At 36.4% G+C, this 26276-nt stretch overlaps 1 protein-coding gene and 1 pseudogene across 6 annotated transcripts in view; both read left to right on the top strand.

Moving 5' to 3' along the window:
* The window catches only part of AK9 (adenylate kinase 9), a 99298-nt gene extending 74344 nt beyond the window's left edge, over window positions 1-24954 (top strand). For all 6 annotated transcript variants that reach the window (XM_025042457.1, XM_025042459.1, XM_025042456.1 and 3 more), the window contains 13 exons: window positions 78-143; window positions 8394-8600; window positions 8961-9179; window positions 11967-12180; window positions 14128-14329; window positions 15755-15901; window positions 16007-16227; window positions 18605-18801; window positions 19892-20061; window positions 20278-20376; window positions 22534-22636; window positions 23760-23874; window positions 24233-24954. In XM_025042457.1, coding sequence (XP_024898225.1) covers window positions 78-143; window positions 8394-8600; window positions 8961-9179; window positions 11967-12180; window positions 14128-14329; window positions 15755-15901; window positions 16007-16227; window positions 18605-18801; window positions 19892-20061; window positions 20278-20376; window positions 22534-22636; window positions 23760-23874; window positions 24233-24435 — 2163 coding nt within the window. In that variant the 3' untranslated portion in view covers window positions 24436-24954. The remainder of the gene's footprint in view (window positions 1-77; window positions 144-8393; window positions 8601-8960; window positions 9180-11966; window positions 12181-14127; window positions 14330-15754; window positions 15902-16006; window positions 16228-18604; window positions 18802-19891; window positions 20062-20277; window positions 20377-22533; window positions 22637-23759; window positions 23875-24232) is intronic.
* Window positions 1772-1873, top strand: LOC112474375 (annotated as a pseudogene).
* Window positions 24955-26276: the final 1322 nt, after the last annotated feature.

Below are 26276 nucleotides of genomic sequence, written 5' to 3'. Positions count from 1 at the left end.
ATATATATTATATTAACACATAGGAAGTAATTTCACCATTAACCATTGAAATTTTTAAATGTCTCTTTCTTAAATAGGATGATATGATTTCTAAAAGAAGGGCTGAACTTATAGCAGAGAAAGAGAAAAAAAAGAAAGGGGAGGTAAGTAAATATGATTTTTTTAAAGTACACCATTATGTGTGTGTATACAGTATAATATAAAAAGATACATAGAAAAAGTCTGAAGGAAATATAAAGTTTATATACAAGTAGTGAGATTACATATAATTTTTATTGCCTTTATACTTTTTGTTATTCCATAACTGTTTAAAATGACCTTTATTATTTTAGTACTGAGAAAAATGAACATTTTTAAAGGAAAAAAACACTAAAGATATTTAAATAATATAATACAAAATATAATACTATATTAAACTATGCTTATTTTGGATTGTTATTTTTGCTTTACACACTTCCAGCCCATGCCACAGAAAGATAGCCTAGGAGCTTGGGATTGAGGTTTAGACAGAGAGCCTGTGAAGCTGTGCTGAACTAAAATATAGATTATTTCAAGATAAAGAATGGAATGAGGAAGAGCCTGTGAACCCTCACAGTCATATACTGTGCAGGATGCTCAGTACAGCTCATCCCATCTGCTGATTTTTTTAAAAAGATAAACCTTGAAGATCATGGATTTTGTTTTGTTTAGGGGGATGACCTAGCTAACCCAAATGCTGCAGCCAAGCTTACTCAGGGTTGCAGGAGTTAAAAAGGAGGTGTCACTAGAACAGCTAGTTCTATAAAGGACCTGAGGCTCATATTTATACAGTTTACAAGTAACCCTTGTAACCAAAGCAAACGATAAGGTAGTCTCTGCCTTCTTCCATTTCCTTCTAGTTTAAGGTACCCTTGTAACATCTTTTCAAGGCTGACTCTTCTGTTATCTGTTTTCCTTCTGTATAAAAATGTTCTACCCAACAAGGGGAAGGAGAAATGAGGAATAACAGAAAATCGGGCTCTCTACACATGCGACCATGTACCCCATGGTGTGGATATGCTGGATTTATGTATAGAAGACTCCTGATACAATGCAACTGTAACTATGGGTCAAAATATTGCAAAAGAGAGACCGGAACCTTTTGGGGTTTTTTTTTTTTTTTTTGTCCAGAGTATTTACAACCAAAAGTTGATCTAAAACCATTAGACTGAGAAAGTTATGGCACCATCTAAGGAACAAGCACCCTCCTCTTTGCTATTTGCCTTGATCTTCATTCAGTCAGTCAGTCAGTCAGTGAGCCCATCAGCAAACCATAATTGACCACTTACTACACATGCCTGACACTATCTCAGACACTGGAGAATCAGCCATGAGAAAAATTGACCTCATGTTAATGCTCATTCCCTGAACAAACATGTTCTGCAATTCTACTCTCTTCAAGAAGTCATGCTAATGTTTAGAATAAAAAAGACAGACATCCTAACGTGGGATCAACCATAGTTAACCACCTTTAGCCCTTGGGAATCCCTAGTGGTCCCCTTAAGGATCACCTCAGATGTCTCAGGAACATATTACCAAAGGAGTCCAAACTTCGAGGTCAAGTTGACCTAAACTGATATAATCTCTCAAGTTCTTGCTCGTAGATGGCTACCCAGTGCCTAACAGTGCTGATACATAGTAGGCACTCAACTTAGAGTTGTTCTGCTGCTGTTGTATAACATTAAGCAAGTTACTTAACCTTTGTGAGGTTTTTTTCATTGTAAAATAGGAAAAATTTAAAATATCTGCTTTCGTCTACAGCCATGCCACCCTGAACACACCCGATCTCGTCTGATCTCGGAAGCTAAGCAGGGTCAGGCCTGGTTCGTACTTAGAAGACCGGGTGCTGTAGGCAAAAACAAAAAACAAAACTACTTTCCTTAGTTAATAATACTTTTATTTCCCTTCTTTACTATTGTTTAGTTAAATCTTCTTTTTCTTAAGATAATTAGTTTTTAGGATAAATTTTAAATGTTCTTAATTTATAACTTTGCCATTTGTTAACATTAGAATGGGGGCTTTTTTATTTTTCATTCAAAGATTCAATATTCTATCTTATAAATTAAGTAGATTTTTATAAGTTAGCTCTCCTAAGACTTAACCTTTTATAAATTTGGTTATATATCCTACACAATTCATTTATACAAACTGACTTTTGGAAGATAATTCCTGAGATTTTTTGCAAATCAAAGTTTAAAACTGTGTACTGATTATTTTTTCAACTCCTTTGATGGGAATTTTGTAAGATATATTCTGCTACTGCCCCAGACAAAGAAAGATTAAACCAAATGTAGTATCTCAAGGATCACATAGTGTGATTATTATAATCAGTTAATGCTATACCTTGAATCAAAGCTACTCTGACAGAATAGACCCTGGAGCTTGCTTTCATGAACAGACTTTCATTTGCCTCTTTGTACAGAGTAATGCAGCTCCATGACTCACCTTTTTATAGCTAATTGGGGAAGCATATTCAGGTAAACCCCTTCCCAGGTTTGTGTTCTCACCTTTGCCTTTGCTGTCTGACTTTTTAGCAGCAAATAAGACATTTTAACATTAGAAATCACTTCAAGGTCTCAAGGTGACTACTCGCATTAATTTCATAGGAAAATGTCGCCATCGTGTGGAACTTTAGTCTCCGAATGTGACTGAAGAATATTCTATAAGCCAACCCCCTTCATACTGAGATTTACATTGCATATCTTCATCCTCCTCAGAGGCCTTGCTTCTACTCTTACTCCTTGCTCCAAAATCTTGGCCTTCTTCCTAACCACTGTCTCCTTTTCTGGTGCTTGTGTCCCTTCTATTAAATGTAGAGTACCCACGAGGAGGAGAAAGTCAGAAAGAGTCAGGACAAGGAGCCAGGGCAGCAAGTGAGCAGAACTGTGAGAGACTGCCTGAGTGAATAGTTTATAGAAGTACGTACCCTAAGTCCTACAGGAAAGCCAAAGTCAGGGTCCTAGTGAGGTCAAAACAAGGTTCAGGACCAAGTACCAGGCCAAGACCCTCCCCAAGAGTTTCTAGGGAAAAAGGAGTTGTGAATAGGCCCAAAGATATAGGTGCAAAGGACACTTTGGGATGAAACAGCAAGCGAAAGTGTACATGGGGTATACAGGTTGAGAATTGAGTTTCAAGGCATTGAAAATCAAATAATTCAGAATTAGTGTCTCAAAATCCAGAAATAGAAGGCAACCTCGCCTCCCCAGTGTAATATAGGAATCTAGTGTCTGAATTAGTGTGTCTTTCATTGGGAAGAGCCTCGAAACGCTGATAGGTCTTTTGCTTCTTTTTCCATTTCTTCATTTATTTCTCTCTCATTTCCTCCCTAATTGTAAGCATTCTGACTATAATGTCCACCACTCTCCTGGCATAACGTTCCATCTAGATGTAGCCTTCTCCCTGCCTCCCCCTACTGAGAGTTATGATAGCTTACCCCAAATCTAGTCCTAATTCTCTTGAGACCATGAATTTTATTTGCTTTCTGTTTGTCCCCTCTCTTTTCTCATTCCCCTCTCTAGCCTTCTTTATGATGATTTCAATATATTTTAGAAATTCATTTTAATTATCCATTGGCTTTTTAGATATACTTCCATACATTATTTTTTAGTGGTTGCTCTCAAATTACACATACATCCTTAGCTTTTCAAACTCTACTTAGAGTCAGTTATTATTCCATGTAATGTTATAGAAACATCGTGACTGTTTAAGTCCATTTACCCTCACCCCCACTCTGCCAGCATCCTTTATGTTCTAGTTGTCATGTATTTTACAACCAAATACATTATAAACTCCACAAGAAAAAAAATTATAGTTTTTGTTTTAAAGAGTCACATGTATTTTAAATACATTAAGAGAAAAGTAAATCCTCTTTTATATTTATCCAAATATTGACTATTTCTGGTGTTCTTCATTCATTCCTCTGGTACGATGGGATTCAGAGGGATAGGAAGTATGTGATTACCTGAATTGCTTTCCATATTGTTTTTCTCTGGCTCCTTTAAAGATTTTTTCCCTGTATTTTTGCTTTTCAATTTTACGTGTTATTTTCTTCATATTTCTCTAGTTTGTTTCACGAAGCTTCTTTAATAAGTAAATTTATGTCTTTCATTAAATTTGGAAAAACCTTGAACGTAATTTCTTCAGATATTTTTTCTGACTCATTTGCTCTGTCTTCTTCCAAAAACCAATTACACATAGGTCAAATATTTCACTATTATTCTACATGTCTCTGGAGGTGTCAATTTTTTCTATTTTTTCTCTCTTTAAGTTGGATAGTTTCTATTGATCTGCCTTCAAATTCAGATTTTTCCCTCTGTCATCTCCATTCTACCATTAAGCCCACCCAATATTTATTTCAAATATTATAATTTTTAGTTCTAAAACTTTTGTTTGTTTGTTTGTTTTAAATATTTTTTATTTCCTCCTGGAATTTCCTATCTTTTATTATAAGTGCATTTTACTTTTCCTCATTAATCACAATGGTAATAACTGCTTTAAAGTTTTTGTTTGGTAACTCTAACAGATGGATTGGGAATTTGATAATTATCTTTCTTTATGAGAATGGATCACATCTCATGATCCTACTTTTGGATTATATCCCAGAATTATTAATATTATGTTGTGAAGATTCTGGATTCTGTTACATGCCTCCAGAGAGGGCTGATGTTTTTGTGTTAGCAGGTAATTAACTTGATAAGACTAAACCTGCAAACTCCATCATGCCTGCAATGGGTGGCAGTTCAGCTTATACTGTTCTCAAACAGTACGTATATACATGGTTCAGAGAGTAGACAGAGATTCAGGCAATCTTTACAAACGGAATTTGGTGTTTCTTTCTCTGGCTCTCTCAACGCTGTAGTTTACTCTCACTCTCTAGTACCCTGGTTGTGGCTCCTTCCCCTGGTTGCTCCAGCTAGAAAGACAGCAAGCTTTCTACCAGAAGTTTAGTCACCCTCTGCCACTACCACACTAATGGAAGCTGCCCTCTGAACAAATGCAAAAAATCAGAGAACTCACCCTAAGCCAATTGCTTTCTCCAAATTTTCAAAATCTGCCTTTGTTCACTCTTCTAGAGCCCTTCGAGTAAGCAAGAGAGAGAGAAAGTGTGTGCGTGTGTGTGTGTGTGTGTGTGTGTGTGTTTCATTAATAGTTTATGGTTATGGTTATTATTAGAGGCTAAATGAACTTATTCCTTCATACTGGAGGCACATCTCTGAAGCCATGAATTTTAGAACAAGCATCTCCACATAAGGACCAAAAGATGCTAGATGTCAGGGGGGAAGAAAGCACTGTTCCGAAAGATCAAATTTCCATTTACAGAAAAACAAAATCTTTTTTTCCCTAAGAATAATTAACTTGTGGTTCTCTTAAATGGTCTGCTGTGAAGATTTTTAAGATGTTAACCTTAAAAATTTTCAGCATTGTACTGAAATAACTAGCAAAACAAAGTGGTAAGAGCAAGAAATAGCATATGTGTTGAAAAATAAGAAAACTCATTATTTTAATAGACTTTATCTAGAAAGTCTGAGAGGTAAATGACAAAAAAAAATTATTTAACATTCCTGCCACCAGTTTCTCACGGAACAGTGACATTTGCCCCATGAAAAAAAAAAGGTAAATAATTGCTAAAGTAGTTAAATAATCTGCTTAGAAGATGCTAGGTGCCAAAGGATGCTGATTGGTGCCCTTCATTATTTGGGGCAAGATCCAGCCTGCCAGCCTCTTCTCATCTTCACATTTTAAATGAAAGAATAATACAACCTACTCTACTCAGATACCCAGAGCTTGCAGTTGTTCTGAATTAGTCAACTTGGTCCTTCATTCATAAAAATAAAAGGACAACCAAGAATTACTATACACTTGAAGAAAATTATCAGCACAAAGCAGAACCAAGATGAACAAATGGAACAATTGACTCAAACAAATAAACAATACAGGAATCATTAAACATTTAAAAAATTCCAGTTTCCCTTAGAAATTCAAGAACTTTTATCCATGAAACAAAAACAGGCTGCTGTGAAAAACCAGAGAACAAAAAAGAAACTGATAGAAAGTTGCAGCCCCTCTGTCACTATCCGTGGCCGTAGTGAATAAGGGTTACATAGTTAAATATAGCAGGTTCCGTTTATTGGATTTCTATTTTCAAAATCAATCAAATGCTGTTTGCTTTCAATTTTTAGAATCACTTTCTACACGAAGCACTAAATACTTGTCTAGAGTAACAAGACAGATGTGTAATAGTATTGGAGACAAAAATCTAGGTATTAAAGACAAGGAAAAGTGGAACAAAGAGTAAGGACATCCTCTGGAATTGTGGGGAATCAAAACACACATCTAAAAATGGTAACTCAATAAATAGAGATTTGGAGTTAATATTTAATGGTATAGGCACTCAAAGCAGAATTAAGAATTAAAAATATGACTAAAACTGGGGAATAGGAAAAGAGAAAGAGAAGAGAAGTGATGTAAGTTTGGTAAATTTCTCATCATCACTAGCAAGAAAGAGACATCGAACATCACAGGAGTCAGAAGTGGCTGCCTTTTACTGTTAATTTTGTTACTTCCTAAACCGGTTTCTATAGAACAACAACAAAACCCTCCCATTTAAAAAAATATATAAGAATGGCTAAATAAAAATAATGAAATACATGTCGTGATACGGAAATAAATTTAAATATATTGCTAAATTATCTTTAAAACATGTTGTAGAAAATTTAAAAATCTCATTTATATTTTAAGATAAAATCGTCTGTGTGTATAAACATCTAAAAGAATCCTAATCAAATTGTTAACCTAAATCGTTTCCATATGGGACACTAGAAAAGAGATGAGAATGTGAAGAGAGACTTTTTAACCTATATAATACTGTATAATTTTATCTTCATAGTAAAACTGAATTCCTTTTAAAACTTATGTAGTTTAATTTTTTTAAGTTAAGAAACAAGTTGAAAGAGCCACTAAGTAGAGCCAGAAAGGTGAACACAAGTTCATCCGGAACTAAGATGTCCCCATTTGTAATGTGAACTCATTTTACCATACTTTCAGTGATCCTTAGAAAATCTCAGGATAAAAAATTGTCAAAATATAACAAAAAGAAAAAAGGATTAAGAGGACCAAATGGTTTCACAATTCAAATAAAATAGAACCAGAACTGAGAAACACTATCTCATTGCCAAGCTCCTTTTGTAGAGAGGAGTCTAGGCACAAAGCAAGAATGGGGCCTTATCTTCTTGTCTTCCTCCCTGCAGCTTCAAGTTCACATCCCAGCTCCAGAAACTTTTTAAAGGAATCAGGCTCTAATCAGTTATTTTAGAAAAACTCGAGCTAATCAGAAGATTGCAGGCAAGAGATAATGAGATAGGTAGAGCCAGAAGAGAGAAAGAGCAATTGGTTATATATTGGTTTTATAAACTATATAAATGTCTAACCAATGTACTGTATACTTGAAACTAATAATAAAATAAAATTTTTAAAAAAGAGATCATGAGAAAGCACACGGTGGAGTGGGACTGGAAAAGAGGGGGTTTCGAGCATTGTTTCAGATGACAGTCCTTAGAAACTGGATATGCAGAGATGGAGAGCGAGGAGTCAAGAGAATTTTCAGGTTTCCAGCTGGAAAGCAGTGCTCTGAGATAAGGAATACTTCAGGGAGAAGAATGTGGAGGCAGTGCACGAGGATCAATATTATAGGGTTCAGTTTTATGCCAACTGAACTACGTAACACTTAAAGCCTATACAATACCACTTAGTATCAATATCCTGTCACAGTCTTTAATAATCATTTTTGTATCATTCTTGTTTCCTCAGATAGGCTATAACCTCCTAGAGGGCCTATACTGTTCTATTCATACAGTGTTTTATATAAAGTAACAATAATAACTATAATAGCAATAATAGCTATCATTTGCATGCTTACTATGTGCCAGACACTTTTTAAAGGGATTTACATATATTAACTTAATTAATATTCCCAACAACCTTGTGAGGTAGGTAGTTTTATTATTCCTATGTTACAGTTGAAGAAATAGATCCTGCCTAAGCTAACACAGCTAATGAGTGCTTTATACTCTTTGAGTTGAATTAAATATTTTTACTGAAGACCATCAAAAACATGTCACATTCTGACAATCATAGACATAAATAGCCTTTAATAGCTTATTTATTTATTTATATATGGGATCACTATGGTGTTGGAGTCTGAAGGTACTAAATTTCTGGGTGCCTGATATTTAAAATTTTATTATGTTACTAGATGAGTGTTGCCATACCATACCAACTAAAATCCAGTTATTAAAAAACATTCCAGATGATTAGTTAGCAGTGTCATTTGTTACCTATTTTATACGTAAAGTGAAAGGGAATATTTTCTCCCTTAGGTTGTTAGAGAAGATGAAGAAATTAGTGAAGAAGAACCTGAAGAAGATGACGATGATATTGACAACATCCTTGAAGATGAATTTCCAAAAGATGAGGAAGTGATGAGCGAGGAAGAAGAAGAACAGGAAGTTGATGCACTTGAACGCTTGAGAGGTGAACTGGGAGACAAATTTGAAGCAGATATAAGTAATTTACAAATAATACAGGTTATTACTTTTCTTTCATTTTTCTTAATTTGAAAAGTGACATTTGAGAATGAAACAAAAGAAATTTGGTTTATGCCTTGGTTTCTTTTTAACATTTCAAAAGAAATGTGTATTTTAGGGCTATATTCCCTTTTGTCAGCACCGCTTACAATTATGAAAACAAGTTACTAAATCAAGGGCAGCTTGGAAGCCGCATAGCGCCAAAGATTTTAGCTGCCAACATGCAGTCACTAGGAAACTGAAAAATATTTGTGCTCTAGACTGATGTAGTCAGTCACCAGCAATGTCTATATGCTGTGTCTGAATACTACCAGCCTTCTTCCCACTAAAAATATTTGGTTTTATGATTTTTCCCCTCAGGAAGAATTTGAGAAGTGTTTAATACCAGTAATTTTCATTAATGGAGCTCGGAAACTTCACATTGTACAATATATGTTGAATAAGAGACTGAAACCACTGGTGGAGAATCGTGCAAGCATTTTTGAGAAATGTTATCCAGTATCATTACACCTTGCCCAGAAAATGCTCAGCTTTACCTATACATATATAAGCACGTTTGGCTACTGGGACCCTGTAAAGGTAATGTCAGAAAGTGTAGCTGAAAGCCATGTTCTTTCTTTTAATTCTTTTTTCTTTAACTTTGTAGCAGAAGCAGACAGTAGTGAAAATATTTTTAAGCTAAACATCTAGAGAGCCGAGCTCTGGTACCAATTTGCTATCTGATCTTAGGCAAGTCATGTAACCTCTTTGATTCTGTTTCCTCACCTGTAATATGGAAGAATAATGCCACCAGGCCACTGTGATCAAATGTAAAAGTATAAAGCCCTCCGGAAAGTGTGAGACACCATACAAAATGTGCCATTAATATTACTTATTTCTAAGTACTGTATTTTGATGCAATGTAGATCAACAGATTTAATCCTATTGGAATTCAATAACTTCAAATGTGGGATGGTTTTCAACAAATCTTAACCAAGAATATGCCAGCCACTGTTCTAGTCCCTGAGAATAAAGTAGTGAACAAAACAGGCAAGGTTTCTTCTGTCATGGAGCTTATATTCTAGTTGGGTTAGGGAGGGAGGATAGGCAATAAATAAGTAAACAAAGACGTTCTCGTCAGATAGTATTAAGCACTATAAAGACAGTAAAAGAATGTCATGTAGTAGTGATCTGCCCACTTGACCAGCATACCTTCTTACTTCCATCAGTGATGTAGCACAATGGAGAAGAGCATTTCCTCTGGAGCCAGACTGTCTGAATTCGGAACCACCACTTACTAGCCGAGTTACCCTGAATGAATTACTTAACCTCTCAGAGCCATTCCCATTTGCGCAATGGGAGTAAGAATAGTCCCTACCTTACAATACTGTTACAATGATTAAATGAGTTAATTACTGAAAAGTGCTTGTAACAGTGATTGATTTTTTCATAAGTGCTCAGTTAATATGAGTTATTGCTGTTAGTAATATGTACTACTATTATTGGTCACTGATTATTAGAGGACAGATCCAAAATGAAACCATGTGCATGTTACTTGAAATCTCCTTCTTGACACAATCCATTTCAATTCTACTTAATTATGCTATCTTATTTACCTTAACCATAAGGATCTCAGTAGATCCTTAATGTATCCTCAAATATCATGCTAAAATATAATAACACAAAGTTCCCTCCATAGAGAATTGGATAGAGTTAAGCATGTATTAGAATAACCTGGAAAGCTTGTGAAAAATAATCATACCCTAACCTCTCTGAGATGTTCAAGAGAGGGAAAGAAGCAGGCAAAGTCAGAACCCTATAATTAGGATTGTACAGAAATACCTTATGGAGAAATGAGCACATGGTTATAGGAAGAGTTTAAGCATATAAGGAATCATTTTTTTCAGAGCTGTTGGGAATCTTTCTGGTGCCTGACAATTTGATATTTCTGATTTCATAACACTACAGATATTCTGACGTACAGAGGAGAAAGGATACATGCTAGATATTTGGGGCAACAACAGAAACTACTGTAAGGAATTTGAAGTGGAATAATTAAACTTCCAGCTTTCTTTTATTACCAAGTATAAAACAGAGCAGACATTGCCACCCCATCCCTGAATTTCTTCTTATCCTTAGCATTTACTCCCAGCCATGAACGCCACTCCAGCCTAAGAATGACGATGTTGACAATACCATTGAATGGTGACAACAGTCCTGGTGTAGCTCTGGGAGAGGAGTAATATTACCATACTGTTTCACATCTACTCTTTCGAATCCAGGGGTGGCTGATGCTTGCCCATCTTATACCATAAAAAAAGATATTCAAACCTAGCATCAGTTAATTACCCAGTTCTCATCATCACCAATGCAATGATGTGGGACCACTCCTTCCACTCCATTCCTCCCCTACATTTTAGGCTGCCTCTTAGGTGTATTTTTCCCTTTTGTGGCTGCTGTTGATGTTTATATGAGTGGGATTTTGTCTGTATAAAAAAGTGGAAGAGAAGCCAATGGGATTTGTCCTACCAATATATCCTAACAAAATAACCCAGGACCCCACCTGTCTACTCCAGCTACCGTAATAGAATAACACAAACTGGGTGGCTTAAACAATAGAAATTTATTTTGTCACAATTCTGGAGGCTACAAGTCCAAGACCGAGGCCAGTGGGACGGTTTTCTGGTGAGGCCTCTCTTGCTAGCTTGTAGACAACCACTTCTCAGTGTGTCCTCACATGGCCTTTCCACTGTGCTCATGCACACCTGATGTCTCTTCCTTTTCTTATAAGGACACCAGTCCTCTTGGATTAGGGCCCCACTCTTCTGACTCATTTAACCTTAATTACCTCCTTAGAAACCTATCTCCAAATACAGTCACTCACAGTGTTAGGGTTTTAACCTATGAATTTCGAGGGGCACATTTCCATCCATAACACCACCTTAGGAATAGACCTGTTTGTAAAGATAAATTGTCCCATGAATATATTCAAACAACTTTACATTCCTTGGCAAAAATATTCAGTATACACTAAATACATTAGAAAGGAAATAGAGTCTATGGCCATACCACCCTGAACATACCCGATCTCGTCTGATCTCCGGAGCTAAGCAGGGTCGGGCCTGGTTAGTACTTGGATGTGAGAAAGGAAATAGAAAAACTATAATTGTCATAAACTAAAAGTCATTTTAAAAAGATAACATTAATTGCATGTGGGTATAAAATAATTTGTTCTTTTTACACAGTTTTTTAATATCAGTATTTGATTATAATTTTCTTATCTATAAGGAAAATTTTCTTATTTTACAAATTGTTTTTCAATGTGTTTTGGGGAAATGCTATATAAAGTAAAGGTAACTTACAAATTCAATTGCATATGTATTGCAGTTAAGCGAAGGAGAGATAACCAAGCCAATTGAAAATTCGGAGAATGCAGTTTATCCTGTAATACATCGTCAGTATATTTATTTTTTGTCTAGTAAGCAAACTAAAGAAAAATTTATGAAGAACCCAATCAAATATATCCGCCAACCCAAACCTAAGCCCACTGTGCCCATTAGGATTGCAATTGTGGGTCCTCCGAGATCTGGGAAAACTACAGGTAAGTGTATGTTTGCCTTTGTTACCTGTAAGCATAAATGAATCTCCTGAAAAGTAGCTTCTCTAGGAAACCAACTACCAAAACTGACTTAAAAAGAGATAGAAAACCTAAAAAGGCCAATAACCATTGAAGGTAGACATTCAAAAATACAGCCTCACTCCAAAGCAGCCCAGAACAATTAGTTTTAGAGGAAAATTATAGCAAACCTTCAAAGGGTTAAAAGTTCAGGAGTTACTTCCTGTGTTTTTATAAGCTTTCAGAGCAAGGGAAAAGACAGTAAGCTTCTGAATTTATTTTCGTTTTTTTTTATTAATGAATATAATCCATGTAATTCAAAAAGTATAAAGAATACCAGTTCATTTTTAAATTAGCATAACCCTGATATCAAAACCTGACAAAGAGAATACAAGAAATTATAAACTAATATTACTTACATACACAGTTAAATTAGCATAAAATTATTTTTAAAGATTTTATAAATATAATCTACTGTATTAATAAAGAGTAAAATTCCATTATCTTAATTATTGCTGAAAAGGCATTTGGTAAATATATTCCTGTAATGTTTGAATTTTATATAACTTTGGAGTGTGTGCGGTTTTTTATAAAGGCAAATAGTCCAACAATAGATTGGTGTAGTATTTCAAGATGACATGAAAACATGAACAGTGTTTGGTTGCAATGAGATTAGAAAAGAAAGGACAGATACGGGAGATATTTTAAAGGAAAACAACAGGACTTAATGACTAAATAGAAAATGGAGGGAAGAGATGGGGAGTCAAGTTTAATCTGTCACCAGGAACAATAAAGGGGAGTTTTGTATTTCACCTCTTTAGATGAAAAGTTTGTTTCGCCCATTTAAACTTCTTAATATAACAACTCTGTAATAGTCGTATTCTAAATGTTCACAAAGATAATGTTATTTCCCAAAGCAAAGCAGAAAGAACATTGACATTCAAAATAAGATCCCACAACCACAGAAAAAAGTGAAAATGAGAGAAGACAAGATGATCCGATTTCTCATTTCTTTATTGAAAGAGAGGTTAATTTGCTTAATTATTTTTAGAACTTTAAAAAAGTAGATCTGACTCCAGGATTTGTGGCAAAGTCGAGATTAAGGGTTCTGCTGCTCTCACAGGGGCTTCCCTTCTGAGTGGCCCTGACTATGGTCAGTTAATTCGCATTCCCATGGGATTGGACACGCTCTCTTTCTCAATGTTCTCTACACACTGCCGTCTCCAGACAGCGGTGAAGCAGAGTTTGTAGACCCCAACAGAGCACACCCACATTTAATACTAGTTACTGCAAGCCATTGCTTGGTCTCATTTAAGAGAAGCAGAGGCCAATATGAGTCCTCTTTCTACCAATGGCACCATCTACGTGATCTTGAATTCCATTGAATTGGGCTTCAGTTCTCTGATCTAAAAAATTGGCATTACAATATTCATTCTACCCATCGGATAGAATAGTTGAAAATATCAAATAAAATCACAGAAGAAAAATTGCCTCACAAAGTTGTAAATTACTATTAAAATGTCAGATATGCCATTATTATTCTTAAAAAAAATTGTTTCCTAGAGGATTAACTGAGTTATTTTGGACATAGTACCAAATACTAATAGTACACATCAGATGCCTTGGATAGCTCTCAAAAATTTTGCTACTTCATGCCAAAGGAAGAGAAAATTTAAATGTTGGTTCAGTTATGAAAAAAAAAAAACTCACAGAGTTGGCTCATTACCCAGACCCATCAACCACTTACCTGAAGTACTAATAATGATTGACCTTTTGACAATATTCAGTAAAATGTAGCAATTTTAACTTCAGAATTTCTTTGAGAAATATGAAGATGAGTTTCCTACTGATATCAATTAACCAGAATCTGAAACTAAGGTTAACTGATGAATTTTTGAAATGGAGTACGTTTAAAGTTTTAATGTTTTTCAGTTGCCCACAAATTTTCAAGTGAATATGGCTTAAAGCGTTTGTCAATAGGAGAAGCTTTGCGTTACATATTAACTAACCAACCAAACACTGAGCTGGCACTTATGCTAAACTGGCATCTTCATAAAGGAATGGTAGCACCTGACGAACTGGCTATTAAAGCCTTAGAAATATCTCTGATGGAAAGTATATGTAATACTGCAGGGTAAGTGGGTACAGGGGGGTGGTGGGAGGGTTAACTCTTCTAAGCAATTACTCACCGGAATTCAAAACACTTATCTTGAAAAAAAGGTTTAAAGCTCTTGTAAAGGGTATGATATGCTTCTCAAACTTTGGGCACCTATGTGGTTACATACTTTAATTTTCTGTCAAGCTAAAACTTGGCTTGAACACTCGCGTGCCAGAAAAGCAAGGAGGCCACTTCATTCCCTGCAGCAACCTCTGAGTTGTCCAGAGGTCTCCAGCCTTACACAGTCCACCAAGGAGGCTGGTGTGACTTTCACATCCCAGGAGAGCTTTTCACTGCCTCATGGAGTGATGGAATGGCTCTTCCCTGGCCCCCAGATGGTAGAGGTCCAGTGCAGATATTCTCTCACGGCCCATCTCACTGCAGAGGTAGCAGTGCCCCAACCTTAATGCCACATCTATACAGGAGAGCTCTGTGCTTGGGCTCTCTCTTTAATTTACACTCCTCTACTCAACCATTGCTCCCCTGGCACAGCCACTGGTCACACCTAGTAGTAAAATCCAGTGAAACTTAAGAGTCTGTTCTAAAGCCTAGGTCACTGACCTAGAATCCCCACGATTTACTCAAGGTTGTTTTGTATTAGGAGCCTCCTTGTTCTTCCCTGCTACTGGGAATACCGGGACAGTGACTGCCCATTCACTGTCCTGTTAAAAAACAGCAGCAGCACCCCCATACATTCTCTATAGGTTTGCCTGTCTGTGTTAACTTCCAGTCCTCTAGGCCATGGAACTTAGAACTAGTTAGTGCCTAGAGACTTGGCTGAAAGGCATCCTGTGACGTACCCTAGATTAGGCCTTCTTGATGACCATCAGCCAGTATGTCCAGCTTGTTCTCACCTCAGAATGAGTTTCCCGACTTTAGGGACCACTCCCCTCAGAATTTGCAGACAGCTTTTATTCCTCCTCTCAGTTTGATAGTTAACACTCTTCTTATCTCAGAGTGTTGGACTAACTTAAATCCTCCATTATTCCTGCTCAGAGGCATGATGGGTCCTGATGGAATGATTCTCTTCCAGATAGCATAGGGCTTTTCTCACCAGCTTCCCATTTCTCCTTCTACATCCCAGTCTCCTCAATTAAATAACACAATATTCAAGTCGTTATGCGTGTTCTCTCTCGAATCTTGCCAAAACCTAGCTCTCTGATGCTAAATGTACAAATTCAGAGCTGTGTCCATATATACGCTGCCCTCCTCTTGGATCTTGGACTGACTGAAATTAAAAATGTAGAGATAAAGAGGACAAAGCACAAAGAAGATAAATCAAGTTATGTAAGGAAGAGCATGGGGCTTCTCCAAAAGAAACAGATTAGTTCTGGAAGACAGAAAGGAAGGTAGGAGAGGAAAGAAATGTGGCATTTTTATTTCCCTGTCTCTCCTTCTTAGTGTTGTCATCGATGGGTACCCAGTAACTGGGTATCAGATGAGTCTCCTGGAAGCCAGGTCGATCATCCCCATGGCCATCTTCGAGTTGGATGTGCCTTCCAAGGAAATTTTCAGAAGATTGCTTCTGGAAAAAAAAAAGGAACAAAGGTAATGAATGTGATGAAAACAATAATAAAGGAATGAACTTTAATCATCCAGAAAAAAAGTATGTTTTAAACGGCTTTTGCAATTCCTCTTCTGTTTCTCCATTAGCTTGCCTTATCCATTACACAACAGCACACAGATTATAGCTGTCAAGAACTCAAAGTACCATAAAAATATTGTTGAGATTAAGCAATATTATCAAGAACAACATCAGAACTGGTATGTGATTGATGGATTTCACAGCAAATGGTGGGTGTGGAATGAAGTCAGTAAGCACGTTCAAATGGTGAATGAATATGTGCAGATATACCTGGAAAAAATAAAAGCAGGTAAGAAAACATTTACCTGTTAAAAGAGAATAAAATATAAATTTAAAGTCTACTCATGCCTGGCTCATTCAATGTGAACATTTTCCCCACAATTTAATCGGTATATTAAATATAGAGTACTATCCAATTGTGGGCGGGTATGTTTGTTCTAATAAATGACTGCTGCTGCTCAAGCTATCGTTTATTGAGTGCCTGCGTGAACCTAGCACATAAAAATAATGCATGGTCTCTTACTAGAAGAGTTTATTAGTGTTTGGAATGCCACGTAAGAAGCTAGTTTCAAGAATGGTAGTTAGATGAGGGCAGTGGTCTGTGGAATGGCACTTGGCAAAATTTTGTTTCAGAATCTAGAACTAAATTTTGCTATTTACATTCATTATGATATAATATAAATGTTGAGTCTATAAAAAATTAAACGAGCACAAAATGTCTTTTAATCCATATTAGGAATCCATGAAAGAAAATGTTTGATTATATACTCCTATAAGTTTTTTGATTTTTCTCCAAAAATGCACACAATAGAAGAAAAGTTATCTACATCTGATATCTCTAAAAGGAGTGATGGCTTCAAAGAATTTATCTGTAGGGGTCTCACAGACATCTGTTTAATGACTTTGTTAAACTTTGGAAACTCTAGGGGAGCTATAATAAGGTATGAGAGTGCAACGTGGCTAAGAGAATCTTGAATAAGGAAAAATGCAGTGAGGATTCTGATGATTGCATCATTGAATCTTGTCTTATTTCATTATTTGAGCATAAGCGGTATCTCTGGTTCCTGTTTGTCTGCAGATTGGGAATTTGTTTTCACCTGAGTAGTATAAGGCATGAAGATAAGAATGCAAAAGAAGAATTGAATTTTTAGAAACCTACTCCCAATAAGTTTTAGATAATATCATCACAGTAGTGAAACATTCCACAGCAGACTTTGAAAGCAAAAATTGTGCCTCATTTATTTTTCTGTTACCATATTTCACCCTCCCTACCTTAGATTGGGTTCCCTAGAAAAAGGCACAAGATGAAAAGTTGTGTGCAGAAGCTTCATCAGGAAGTAATCTCAGTAGAGTTGCCAGATTTAGAAAATAAAAAATACAGGATGCCCAGTTAAATTTGAATTTCAGATAAACAACAAATAATTTTTTCGTCTAAGTATGTCCAAAATATTGCATGGGGGCATCCTGTATTTTATCTGACAACCCTAATCAGGAGATAGCCCTGTGGGGAAGTGAGGACAGTAGAATTGGGAAAAGGAAGAAACTAACCTACTGTGTAGTAGAAATGGAAACCTCAATAGATCCTATGAATAGGGAGCACTGGAGCTGGGATGGATTTTCAGTTTTTCCCAAATTGGGGAGAGAGACCAAGCTTTATATCCTCCTGTTGCCCTGTCATTGACCATAAGTCACTCTAGGAGAGTGTATAACCTGTGACAGAGGGGCAATTTCCAATGCAACTCTGAGACCCCAACACCAGTGTTCGTTCCCAGCAGCTGGAGGACGGGTACGTGCACCCTGAAGGGGAATCTGGATGGGGCACCATGGTATCCACTGCGTTACTCCACGTATACCTGCCTCTCTGCCTTGTATTGGAGAGAAAACTCCTAAACTTGTCCATTGAAGGAACTTGGGCTCTTTCTTTTTAAAATACTCTTTAGGATAAACCTAATTACTTTTGGATAAATGTTTTTTCCCTTCTCTTGGGTGGCTTCTGGGTACAGGGGAGATTTTTGTCAGTAACATCATGTCAGCAAACTATTTTCACTTCCCAAAATCTATCCATAGAAAAATTAAAAATATGTAGCAGATTTATATGTGTGTGAGTGGGTATGTATATATGCACATACATATATGTGTGTATAGATATATATTGTTTATAACATACATAGAGTGAGTTTGTAACAGCTAAGAATTAAAAACAACCAAGTTATTCATCAACAGATAGGTGGCTAAGCAAGCTATATGTATATTTATACAATGGAATACTGTGCATCAATTAAAAATAATTAGGTAAATCGTATGGAAAGATGTCAAAGACCATAAGTAACTGATAAAAACAAGTTACAGAATGTTTACAGTATAGTGGCATAAGCATACCATATGCAAGAAACATGGGTACATGCAAATGTCTAGAGAAAGTCTGAAAAGGATACAAACTCTACAGTGATTACCTCTCAGGAGGAATTGCGAGGATGGAGGTGTGAAGGGAAACTAACTTTTTACTTTAGTGTTTGGAATTTTAAATGTGTATGCATTTATGGTGTGCTTGTTATTTAAATGTGTATGCATTTATGGTGTGCTTGTTATATAATTGAAGTTATTTTAATTTTTTTAATTACACTTTCTATGAAAACATAGAATAAGAGTTAATCTGTTATTAATAGGAAAAGCTGCCTGCATTGACAAGTTATGCATCACACCTCAAGAACTGAACTCTCGCCTGGGTGAATTCGGACAGTTCTGCCCTGTCAGCCTGGCAGAATCATACGAATTAGTTGATTGCTCTGTGACTGAGTCCTTGGAATTTGCAGCAGAGTTCAGAGGGCACTATTATAAAATGAGTTCTCAGGAAAAACTGAATGTAAGTCTGTTCCTAACTCCAAATATTTACTAAGGAAAGAAAATGCCTATCTCGGAATTCATCAAATAAGAGGGGGTGGGTGCAGCTGAGAACACCCAGGAACTGGGGACCAGAAGCCCCATTATTGGAACCTGTGTCTCTGAGATCAATAAGGAAACTCAGTGGCCAGTCCTGAGACTGCATTCCATGACATATTTTGTCACAAAGCAGAAGTTCAGGGTCAGTGATAGGCCCTCAGCCTGAGGCTGCATAACAGGTAGGGAGACCCAGTGGTGAGCCCCACCATTGGAGGGGATGCTGAGCATCAGGGCTCAGCCCACAGGAGGACATCCAGGGGATTCAGCTTTAAGGATGCAGAAGGGAAGTCGAAGTCAATAGAAATGAAGTAATGTTTCGTGTGCTTTAAAATTTTTTTCTATCACTAGAATTCTCAGTATACTTTATAGTTCTATTTAATGGAAAAGAGTATAGATTTGCTCTGATATTATAATGGCCATAATTTGATGACATAAAAAGATTGGTGGTGATAAACTAATCAGATGCCTCTGAACATTTCTTTTCCTCTGAAGAATTAGAATTTTTTCGAGCACTTTATTAAGGAGACATGTATTTCTTCCTGCTTATTTAAATGATAATCGAAGAAGTTTAAAACCAGAAGTGAGGTTAGAGTTCAAAAATTTGGTCTGCCTTCTCCATTTTACAGTGATAACTGAAGCTGGAGAAGTAAGCTCATCTGCCAAAAGGCACCTGACTAATTAATTATACTTCAGGACAGGAAGACAAGTGAGCAGGTGACTGTGTCCTCTCTAGTGCCTGGCACATAGTAGGAGCTCAACAAATATTTTTTTGTATGAATGAGGTGAGTGAGTGGGTGAATGAATGAGAGAGATTAGGAGAGACCTTTAAATGAAATCACTTGGGAGTACTACTATAAGGGACTTCCAGCCAGAGAAGGAGTTGTTGTGGTGCTGAAAGTGGCTCTCAAACCTTGCTACTGAAAATGAAAAGAGTAGCTGGAGAGCCTCGGTGGGTTTTTGATTGGCATGGTATCCTTTTTTAAATAGTCATCACTGTAATCCCTTTTTCACAGAAATTTTTGGAGAACCCAGAATTATATGTACCTCCATTGGCACCTCATCCACTCCCATCTGCCGACATGATTCCCAAAAGGCTGACTCTGTCAGAGCTGAAGAAACGATTCCCTAAGTGTGCTGAGCTCCAGGGCTACTGTCCAGTGACCTACCAGGATGGAAAGCAAAGGCAAGTCCTCACCCTCGTGGAAGTGCAGGATGGTGTCTCTACTCGGAATAAGTGATTCATATAACAATCTTAACATTTTGGCCAAAAGGTCACTATTGTTTAACTGGAAAATATCCTGTTTCGTCCTTGAGTTGCATAGGGAGAAAAAGAAAACATTTTGACATTTTATTTATACAGCATTTTAATTATAAAAAAGAATTTTTTTTTGTCTTTCAGATATGAAGCCCTAGTACCTGGTAACATTAAATATGCCTTAGAATATCGTGATCGTATATATATTTGTGAGAGTAGTGAAAAACTCCAGAAATTTTTGAGGTGAGACCACTCATTAAGTCACAAATATTTCTTGAATATCTTCTATGTTCAATGTACCATGCTGGGATATATATGTGTACGTCTACATACATATGTATACATATACATATACACACATATATGCATACACATGTATATATATATACACACATATGTGATGGTGAACAACGATTGGTCCCTGCTGTCCCAACACACACACACACACACACACACACATATGTGATGGTGAACAAGGATTGGTCCCTGCTGTCCCAAAGCCTGAAGCTCTGAGGTAAAATAGACTTGAAATACCTAAAAAACAAACAAAGAAACACAGAATGTGATGGGGTTTAGGGTGGGGAAATGACAGGAGTTCTGAGAAAGTGTAGTCCAAAAGTCTAACTGGATTGTCTGTTGGGCTAAGACCTGAATGAGGAGGGAGAATTGGCTAGATGAAGGGGAAAAGGGACAGGTTCAAAGCAGAGGGACCTACAAACAAACCTGGCCCAGGCAATCTCTGAAGTGCAAGAAATTCAGCATGGCTAGGTGTGATATGGAGAGGGAAAGGAGCAGGAGGTGAGGCTGGAGGTAATGAGCAGCGCCAGAGTGTGGAAGGTCAAGTAAAATCACCATAAATCATTTGGACTTGATCCAAAGGGCAGTATGAATACATTGACTTGTTTTTGAGTATTATAATCAAATTTGCTTTGGAGAGAGACCATCATTGGAGTGTTGATAATGGATTGGAGGCAGGAATACCTACCAGTTATGAGGTTATTGGAGTAATCCTGTACAAAATAATACAGCACATTTGAGGTCACTTTTGAAGAACAGTGTGAGAAAAGCGGCAGCCTTAGGACTAGCCCTGAAAAACACCAACAAATGAAAATCAGGAGAAAGGCTTGCAAGGGAGAATGAAAAGGAAGAACCCACAGAGAGGTGAAAGGAGACCCAGGAGAGGGAGGCTTCAGGAGATGAGGGGAGAGAATTTCTGGAAAGTGTGGTCAAGAGGTTTAAGTGCTGCTTAGACATCAAGCAAGACATGATTTGAAAACTGTGTCAGATTTAGGTTATAACAAGTCATTGGTGATCTTGGCAAGAATGGCTTCAGTTGAGTGAGGCGAGTGGAAGCCAATTACAGAGTGCCAAGGAGTGGATGCAAGGTGATGAAATTAAGACCTTGCCCTTAGTCCACAGGTTACAATCACAGATGTTTATAGCATCAAGAAGGTGAAGGACATGAGAGAAGCAGGTTGGATGAGAAACAACAGGAAGTGGTGGGGATTGCTGCAAACTGGACCACGCATGCCCCAGCAAAAGGGGAACAGCAGTTCCTCTACTACTGCCAGACATTCTTGTTTTATACAAAAAGTTGGAAACCAATTTTTTTTTAACTTTTCTAATTTTTTTACATTTGTGACTGATTAAAAATTTTTTAAAAGTACTGTGTGAACCAAGTCACATCTGCAGATGGAATTTGTACAGTAGTCTGTGATCTCTAGTGAAGCTCATTGTTTGAAGAAGTTTAACTGTAAAAAGAGAAGACTTTAGTTGCTGGAAGAGATATAAGGTTGAAGGAGTGAAAGTGATTTTTCTTCTTTTTTTTTTTTTTCCAATGGGGGAAGAAGTATGAGCGTGTTAAAGCAGATGCGTGGGAATTATCCCGAGCATGGGAAGGAAATGCCAGAGGTGAGAGGAAGGGAGAAATCGCTATAGTAGATACTTGGAGAGAGGGTGGAGTGGGGATCCAAAGCATGGGCCGAGACCAATCTCAGACGGGAGGTAAGCTCTGCCATGAAAAGAGAAGATTGTATATGCGCCTTTGCTGGTGATAAGTCGCTGAGAAAGTTCCATTTTGATGTCTTCTCTTGCATAGCATGGCATCTGTGTAGAGAGTTATTTGAGAAAGTTAGAAGTCTGAGGAGAATAAAGAAAATGTTATATAGTTGCAGTGAAAAATAAGAAAATTGAGAATAGATGAGCAGGGTTAGGGATCCAAGAGAAGATGGTGGTCATGAATTTCTAGGAGACCGTGTCTTTCCACTTGTATCATTTTCTGCAGTGGAGAAAAACAGGTAATGGACTTTATCTTCTAGTTGTCTCTTGTATATCTGCATCCCTGTATACACACAATGAGTATATTTGTGTACATCCATCTAATGAGCTTTGTGTTCTTAGGTTGCCATTGAAATATTGGAATCAGAAACTTCCACACAAACTTCCCCCGTTAAAGGAACCGATATTCCTTACTAGTCTTCCTTTGCCTGGATATCTGGAACAGGTTCAGTTACATGATTTTCTATATATATATATATATTAGGAGACTACAACAATTTCTTCTTTAACAATAATTTTATTTTGATAATGATGAAATTCAAGGCAGAGTTTTCTGATTTTAAGCTGCAAATCCACTTTTAGCCTGTTTTGCTTATGGGTGATTGGAAAAATAAGATGTGCGGAAAGCCCCTGCTTTTCCAAATACCTGCACTAAAGTGAAGAGAATGTAAACTGTCATAAATTATTTACATTTGACTTGTAATTTGGTTCTTATTTTGAATTTCAGTGTCTGTAAAACATTTTTTTAATTGGAAATGTACAGATTCAGTCTTTGAGAGGTTTATTCTCTAGTTAAAAGAGCTGAATTATGGTGTCATTACAACTGAACCACCAAACCCATATTTTGCCCCAAATCCCAATGAAGCTATCTACTGCAGTCACATTTTATATATCTAAAAATAACTCTTTTTAAATGTGTTAAAATTTATTAGTAGTCAACCACTATTTTTAATTTTATAAAATAATGTCCAGGGTACAATTTCATACCTTTCTCATAAATTCTTAATCACTTTGTTTTTTTCAACTTGCCAAGATGTTTGGCCTTTAGTCTGGTTTAATATCAAAATGTAAGATGAGGTTCACCCAGAAAGGAGTATTCTTGTAAAGGCCAAGTTTTATCAAGAAGGCCTCACACCTTTTTTGCCTGCTCAGGGCTCCAAATCTTGACTGCAGTGATAACTGTGGTCCCTGGAAGTCCTTGTCAGATAGTAGGAGGCAATCTGCCCAGTTATGAGCAATGGAAGAAGAGACAGGCAACACAAATCCAATGTCCCCTTCTTTCTTTTTTAAGTTTTTGCGGTATGTCAAATATATAAAAACAGAATTGTGTAATGAAGCCCAAGTATCCATCACCTAGCTGGCACTAAGCCAATTGATAATTTTCATTTTTCCTAATCAAATGTATTTTGTCTTTCTTTCCTGTTGGCCAAGTGGTCATCTAACCATTTTTATAAGCCTCATTCTCAACTCCAGGAGGCTATCTGAGACAAAGACTAGCCTCTTTATCTATTTGCCACTAACAAAAGAAATCAAACTCAAATATTCATGTGATTGTTCCCCACCCACAGGGTATCGCAACTTCTCTAATTAAAGCAATGAATGCAGCAGGATGCTTAAAGCCCAAATTTCCCTTCTTAAGTATAAAGAGATCTGCACTACTCTATGTAGCATTTCATCTAAAAGGTATGTCTTTTTGATAATATACTACTCAGAAATAATTTAACATTAATTGTAGTATAATTAATATGTGATAAACAGGATTGTTGAGCTGGGTTGGTCTTTTGAATGGTATGGGGGGGGCATGCAAAACTGAATTTCTAGTTTTTAAAGCACTACTCTGAGTAATAAAGTCAGCTTTCTATAAACCATGCCATAAAGGAAGGTGAAAAGGCAATTATGATCTAAAATAGAATAACCCCCAAACTTTATTTGGGATTGGATATATTCTCAGCTCAATCACACACATAGTTCTCTTTCTCTGTCATTTAATGATTCACTAACCTAACAGAAAACATTCATAGTTCTATAAAATTTTCTACAGCCTTTAATCCCAAAGGTTCTGAATACACAAGAAAAAAGTATAAGAAGAAGATGGAGCAGTTTATGGAGAGATGTGAACTCATCACATACCTGGGTGCCAAGATGACCAGAAAATACAAGGAACCTCAGTTTAGAGCCATTGACTTTGATCATAAATTACAGACCTTTCTCTCTCTTAGAAATATAGACCCAGTTAATGAATAGTTTGCTTAGGTAACTACAACCAGAATCTCAAGAGTTATCTAAGAGGCATGGAAGGAAATAGATTGAAACTCTGGCCTTCTCTGATATATTTTTCCCTCCTGAATTACGTATCATGGCTGCCAGACCTCAAATAGACTCAAAGCTCTGTCATGCAGGAAGGAGTGTTCTTCTGTAAGCATGTTTTAGTATAATTTTAATGTTTATTGCTCTTTGTCTAAACTTCGGTGTTTCAGCAAAATGGTTATTCCATTTAGAATTCCATTTAGAATATTTAGTTAACTTGTTTTACTTAATAAATCTATTGTTCATTTTCCTTTTTAACATTTTTAGTAGAAAAGTCAGTCTCTAGTAAAGAAAATTACTCAGTAAATGTTAGAAAGCTTCAAGAAGCAAAATTAACATTGATATAAATAAAATAGAAATATCAGTTACACTTTCAAAATAAGGAATTGTTTATAAACTTCATGAACATAAGTCGCTTTATCATTTTCCCAACAAAATAAATGGATTTTGAGATAACTAAATTGTAGCCTCTTTTCTTTTCCTTCAGTAATCAAGGAAATGTGTTTTACATATTATTTTATAATTAGAAATCACCTGGAGCTTTGAGAAAAATGAAATCTGGAGTCTTATATGACTTTTTCAAGATGTATATGCTAGAAGAAAAGTTACTAAATTGAGTTTGAGTGAGATTTTTAAAATAAGATTATCAATTTTTCAGCAGCAGCAGCAGCAGCAGTATAAGAAATCTAGAATGTGAAGTAGCAAGATTGACTCTTTAAAAAATAAAATATACAACCCATGTAACCTTAGATAAATATAAATTTCTCTGAGCCTTTGTGTCTTAATCTCTAAAAGGAGTGATTTAGCTCTTTTTTCCAGCTTTATTAAGGTATAATAGAGAAATAAAATTATATGTACTTAAAGTAGATAACATGATGATTTTGATTTAGGTATACATTGTGAGATATTTACCACAATTAAGTTAACACATCCATCACCTCACATAGTTACCTTGTGTGTATAGGTCTGTGCATATGTGTGTGTGTGTGTGTGTGTGTGTGTGTGTGGTGTGTAGTGAGAATGCTTCAGAACCACTATGTTAGGAAATTTCAAGTATATAGTACAATATTATTAACTATAATCACCATGCTGTACATTAGATCCTCAGAATTTATTCACCTTATAACTGAAAGTTTGTACCATTTGATGAATATCTCCCCATTTTTTCACACACACACACCCCCAGCCCCTAGCAACCACCATTCTACTCTCTGCATTCTACTCTATTCTACTTGACCTTATTATTATTTTTGATTCCACATGCAAGTTGTTGGGAAGGAAGAAACTTTACCTTCAAGGTTCTTTTGACTGGTTTAATGAATCTACATGAGATGGATTAACAAGAGAAAATAGCCAAATTTAATTACATATCTGTGTATGGGAACCCCACATACATAAGAGAGTCAGAGACCCCACATACATGAGAGGTTTAGAGATAGAGAGTTAAAATGAGGTATATATGGCATTTTGAGCTAAGAATGAGGGGCTTCAGAGGAGAAGAAGGTCATTCATAGGATGATAAAAAAAAAAAATAGACAATCTGAATAGGCCTAGTTCTATGAAGAAATTGAATCAATAAATAGTAACTTTCCAAAATAGGAAGCATTGGGTCCAGATGGGAAGAAATTATATCGGTTCTCTACAGTCTCTTTCAGAAGATAGATGCAAAGAGAACACTTCTTAATTCATTCTATGAGGCCAGCATTATCCTAATATTTCAAAAAGATATTACAAAAAAACTACAGACCAATATTTATTTCTCATGAACACAGATGCAA

Source organism: Pteropus alecto, unplaced genomic scaffold (genome assembly GCF_000325575.1).
Source record: "Pteropus alecto unplaced genomic scaffold, ASM32557v1 scaffold79, whole genome shotgun sequence".
Classification (NCBI taxonomy): Eukaryota; Metazoa; Chordata; class Mammalia; order Chiroptera; family Pteropodidae; genus Pteropus; species Pteropus alecto.
Note: the sequence above shows the minus strand (reverse complement) of the source record. Positions and strands in the feature narration are given on the sequence as shown.